General features: G+C 25.8%; 2 protein-coding genes across 2 annotated transcripts; one reads left to right on the top strand and one right to left on the bottom strand.

Moving 5' to 3' along the window:
* Positions 1–600: 600 nt before the first annotated feature.
* On the top strand, positions 601–2103 carry Bm5899 (PDZ domain containing protein; the record flags this gene model as incomplete). Its single annotated transcript, XM_043075833.1, has 4 exons — positions 601–723; positions 957–1157; positions 1385–1759; positions 1975–2103. 4 exons carry the CDS (start codon positions 601–603, stop codon positions 2101–2103), a joined length of 828 nt encoding a protein of 275 aa, XP_042931767.1.
* A 794-nt stretch (positions 2104–2897) lies between these two features.
* Positions 2898–3932, bottom strand: Bm8138 (Uncharacterized protein; the record flags this gene model as incomplete). Its single annotated transcript, XM_001895742.2, has 4 exons — positions 2898–3023; positions 3381–3479; positions 3636–3785; positions 3858–3932. 4 exons carry the CDS (start codon positions 3930–3932, stop codon positions 2898–2900), a joined length of 450 nt encoding a protein of 149 aa, XP_001895777.2.
* Positions 3933–6000: the final 2068 nt, after the last annotated feature.

Below are 6000 nucleotides of genomic sequence, written 5' to 3' on the forward strand. Positions count from 1 at the left end.
AAAAAAAAAAAAATCAGCAAAAAAATTAGTGCAATAAAAGCTGATGAAGAATTTGAGCATTTTGCTATCGAATGCATCATTTCACAGCCAAACTTGAACATTCATCATTTGAATATTTCTTTTAATTCTATTTTCACACTTTGAACAAATGAATAAAGCAATTAAATAAATTCTTTATGTTCATGAAAAGAAAAAAAAATAAATAAATGTGAATCTTAAAAAAAAAAGAAAGAAAAAAAAGAGTTTGAAAATGAATGAATAAATTTTGGTACAATTAATCAAATTAGGCTAATTATTAATGGAATGAAATGAAATGAAATAAAATTGATTGTTAAGATCGTGAACATTCGTTACTTTTCATGAAAATTCTATTATCCGTTTAATATTTAATCTAAATTTTCTACATTTCTTCATTCATTCCGAATTAATTTGCATAAAGAATTTTTTTTTTTATTAACTAAATTTTGTGCAAATTAAAAAAAAAAAAAAATATCACACATTTTAATACTAACTATAAAAGAATTGTAAAAATAGGAATGAGTCATTTGGTTCAATTATAATTTACCGGAAGCAATTTGCTATTCCGGTAACTGTAATTTAATGGCAAAGGAAATATCTGTTGCAATACCAATGGAGGAAGGCGATCCACTTGGAGCAGTCCCCAATGATAAGCTTATCATTGTTAAAGTTCAACCCGGAACGCTTGCAGAGGGAAATCTTAAGGTTCTCTAAAAAACAGAAAAAAAAAAAAAAAAAAAACATTAATTACTCATTTTTCATACAGAATCTCTCAAAAGTAAATTAATATTTGGTCTGAAAATTTTATTCAAAAATAATTAATATTTAATCTGATAAATGTTATTCAAAAGTAATATTAATATTTGGTCTGAAAATTTTATTCAAAAATAATTAATATTTAGTCCGATAAATGTAATTCATTTATATGTTATAATTAGATTGGCGACCAGGTATTGAAATTAAACAATACAATTGTTCAAAATTGTGATCACTTCTTTCAATTACTTCGTTTTGCGCCACCATGCGCAACTATCACGTTAGTGAGAGATGAAAAGAAAGCAGCTGAACTTGAAGCAAAAGTTCTTATACCTCCCGATCGAGCTAAATTAATTACGCGTCGTGATGGATACATGTATTTCGTATGTTATACTTGGTTTTAATAATTATTTGAGACTAATAAAAACTTATTAAATTTACTTTTGCTGAAAGGTATTTAAACAAAAATAATATTATAATTTAGTAATACAATTACAAATAATTAATAATAATAATAAATAAATAATAAAAAGTCAAAGACAGCAAAATGAAACAAAAATATGTTATGCAAAGAATTATAAAAATTAGATAACAAGTTGATTAATTAAAGGTAGCTCGACTTGAATGGAAACCTGGTGGTCCAAAACTTGGTCTTGGTATCAAACACTACCAGAATCGTGTGCTTGTTTCTCGATGTGATCCAGGTTCACTAGCATCACAACAACTTCAAGTTGGAGATCATCTGATCGATATTGATGGTCATCCAGTCACTGATAAGGATGTTTGTCGTGAGCTTCTTCTCAAGAGTCTTCAGGCTAATCGTTTCGTTACAACCGTTGTAGAACGTCCGGAAACAATGGAAGCAAGACATTGGGTACAAGGCGCACTTGCCGCTTCCGTCGCTCAAGCTCCGTCAGTTGCTATGAATAGCGATGTACGCGCTATTGCAGCTCGAGAGCGACAAAAATTACAAAAAGCCATTGTGGTTTGTTTGTTTGTTTGTTTGTTTTTTTAAACGAGAAATTTTGCATTTCTAAATTTCCATGGATTTTTTCTCAAAAAAAAAAATGTTACATTAGCTAAATTTTTAATACATTATTGGTATTTATTGTAAATGATTAATTCTGAAGAAATATGAAAATGTTAGAATATTTGTAATTTTTAAAAAATATTAAATTTCAAAAAAAAAGTTAATTTTAGCCAAAGAAAAGCTGTTTAAGAAGAAGCACTTCAATGGGAAAACGAGTGAATATCGATGAGGGTAAAGCAATGGAATTTATAATTGCTAGTGATAACGAAGGCAAAAGTCTTCGTCATGTTCGCAAATAATTAAAATGATTCAGATGTCAAATTGAAATAATTGCTGTCACATAATCTCTACTAAAAATAAACACTATAATTTTTCTAGTAAACTTCATTAAGACGCTAATCGTACCAAAAATTTCTATAATTTGTTAGATAACAAATCAGGAAATGCCGGCCGGATCCAATTAATAACTGTTCAGGATGTCATTTTTTCCTCCTTTTTTTTTTTTTTTGTCACAAAATCCTTTTATTATATTTTGTGGATGAAGAAATCTATCACATATAAAGCGACAATCTATTTAGATGCAAAATGAGACTTTAAACACTTTAAAATTCTACTGCATTCAATAAACCGGTTATTCACATCGTTGCTGGCAAATTTTTTAATGCTCATTTTATAAAATTTTTTAAATGAGAGAAAATTGGACAACATTTGCTAGACATTTTTCTATTAAATGAACTTCGATCAGACAAAATTTAATCAAGAATTCTGAATTTCGAATTTTTCTGAACAAACGATTAATGAATGATTTAATTAGCGCCTTTTCCGCCATAAAATTATAGCTTATTTAATCCATAGATGTATGCATAATTGAAATCACAAATTTAAGAATGTTAACCGGTTTTCCAATCCGGTTTGTATATGATTTGCGTAAAATTATTAGAAATGGATTTAGTAAAAGATATATCAAAGATAATTCAATATGTTCATTGCACAGGTATAATTGCAAGTATAAAGTAGAGTTAGGTATTCATTAGAATAAATGAGATCGTTCTAACGTGGAATAGTTAGTTGGGTACGTTAACGTTGACGTACGTTAACGAATAGTGGTACCTATGGGTTTAGCAGTTGACGTGCTACTAGTAGTACTACGCATATATAGGTTATGCATCGATTGATCATACCTGTAAGGTGACACGATGTTTTCGTCACCTGGATATACCTGTAAAAATGTTAAATTTAAATTTTTTAAATTAAATGTTAAACATATTCTCTAAACTGTAATACTATGAATTCGTCATGTAGTATTCAATCATTTAAAACTTTAAATTTAACATTGCTAAGTAAAGAAAAGATCAATGAATATCTGCAAAATCATTGATCAGAAAAGATTCATTTAGAGAATCCGAAAAGCAAACATTGTAATCGTCGAATGAATTATTTTTCTGTTTGGATAAAATTAATGCTAATGTAAAATCATCCATATGAAACTTTCTGAACAAATTAGATTTAGAAATTATTAAAAGTAAAATCTAATAAATTAGATTTAGAAAATTAATTAATTGCAAATTAGAAAAACCCGATGCCATTGTTTCCGTAATTCATTGAATGCCATACGTAATCGAAGTTTTTGAATTTCTTTATCACGTTGACGTTCACATACACATTGATGTTGATACTAAATAATATTTGCGTTAATTAGCTTTTCTTATAATTAATATATCATCCATTTTATTGCTTCATTTTCAAATATTTTGTATGTTTAAAAAATTTGACACTTTTAAATCAATCATTTTGATCTGAAAACGAAACCATGTATAAATTTAATAATAACCTTTTTCTCGTCAACTTCAATTGATTCTTTGTCGCCTATTAAAAGTGTCACATTACGACGATTCTGAATTTCTGGTACAATTCGTATTTCTAAATTCATTGGTTTGTGGAGTTGTTTTATGAAAAAATGTGATAATGCTGAATCAACAATCTGAAATGTTAGACTGTTAAAATTGTGTAAATTCATTTAGGTAAATTTGAATTTCTCATAATTGGTACTAACTTTAGGTATAATTGTCAAATCATTGTCATATACATTTCGTAGTTTATACAAATTAGATGCTGAATCTTGTTGCATTTTAAAACAACCGCAAAACACCTAATGAACAAAAAAGAAACAATAAATTGAATATGAATTAAAATTAATTTTATAAAAAAAAAAAACTTGCAAAATAAAGTTAACAAGAAAAATTTCAATAATTATATATATATTTTTTTTTTGGAATTTCTTTTAAAAAATTTTTTTTTCTCAAATTAAGAATTTCAGATTTTTTTTTTTTAGAAATTGAAGTGTTACATCAAAATGCAAGTAAAAGACAAATTTAGAACCTGTTCAAAGAAAAGTAATTTCCATTCCTTTTTTTTTTTTCTCTCATATGTCCTAATTTTGGTAAATTTATCTTAAAAACACAAATACGAAATGCAAAACTATTTCAGGATCTGTTAGTTTAACAGGTTAATGAAAGAAAATACCAAGAAGATAAACTCTATCAGGTAGGAAGAAATTTCATTTTAGATAAAATTTATAGTTAGATAAGTAATCTTGGTAATTTTGAAATAAATAATAAAGTAAACGAGATTAATTTATAGTTTAGATTAAAATTTATATTTTATGGCATTGAATAAATGAGCGCTGATCATGATAAACTTATAAATATTCAACAGTTAATTTTATTCATTAGTGAATTCTCATTTTTAATTTAATTTATTAATTTTTTTTTTTTTTTTTTTAAATTAAGATTTAAGAATTTATTTCACACCAAAAATTGAAATGTTTACACAGTGGTAGTTGTGAAATATGTTGATTTATGAAGAAAGTATATGTATCTGTATATGCATGTATGTGTATGTGTGTGTATGTATGCATGTGTGTATGTGTGTGTGTGTGTGTGTATGACAAGTAAACTGGTTGATTGTATTATTTTTAAAATTTTATTTCACTACTTCAAAATACACTTTAACAGGTAACAATTTCTAGAGAATATAAATCATTGAACGAAATTTTCCATTTGCAAAATTTACGGATAATTTTATTGATTTCATATTGCATATAACTTCCGGAAAATTTGCAATTTTATTCATATGACTTATAAAATTATTATTGTTTAGAAAAAAAAAAAAAAAAAAGAAAAAAAAAAGAGGAAAGAAAAACGAGAAATTGATGAAAGTTTAAAGAGCTAAGAATCATTTCATTTTATTTTATTTTATTTTATTTTATTTTTTTTTTTTTTTTTGCGTTGCGATTTATTTTCAAAAGAAATACAAAAATTTTTGTATCATTTAATATACACATAAAAGATAGATTAGAACAGATATTTGATCTCTATGTAAAATATCGTTAAACAAAGATTATTGAATTATTTTTATGATAAAGTATTAATTTTAAAAAATTAAACTAATTTTTCTAATTTTAACAATATTTACATTTAAATTTAATTACTAATTTATAGCTTTTGCTTTTAGGAAAATATTAATTTCAGTAAATGATAAAATATAATAATTATCATTGAAGAAAATCTTGACATGCCATCATTTTGATCATGAATTTGGCATATGTCACCATACATTTTCCTATTTGTCCTTTCATTGTTGATCATTCACCTTCATATATTGTGTCATACTACTTTCTGCTTCCATAATACTTCATAATTTTACTTTTCAATCGCTGATTAATGCATACAATATTTTAAACTAATTAAAAAAAGCTACAAATACAAATAATCCACTTATTCAGTCAATTTTTTCATTTTTATTTGTTGATCTATATTGAAATATCTAAGTACTGAGAAGAAATAATCCATTTGTTAAATTATTTAATTCTGTCTAATTTAGTTAATCTAATTCGAATTAATCTAAATCTTAGATAGACTCAAAATGGATATAATTTGCAAATGATATATTATTACTTGAAATAGATTTTTAATTTGAATTTTTAATTTGATTTGAAATAGGTAAAATGAAATTTAGGTAAGAACTTTTCAATTTGAAATAGGTAAAATGAACTCTCAGACTGAATCATCATCATCTACCTGTGTTACCCACGACATTTTGTCGTCGTTGATGTGAGGTATGCGATGCGTGTATGTATGTGTATGTGTGTGTGTGTGTGTGTATGTGTATGTCTGTGTATGTGTGTATGTGTGTGT

This window comes from Brugia malayi, assembly GCF_000002995.4.
Source record: "Brugia malayi strain FR3 genome assembly, contig: Bm_v4_ChrX_scaffold_001, whole genome shotgun sequence".
NCBI lineage: Eukaryota > Metazoa > Nematoda > Chromadorea > Rhabditida > Onchocercidae > Brugia > Brugia malayi.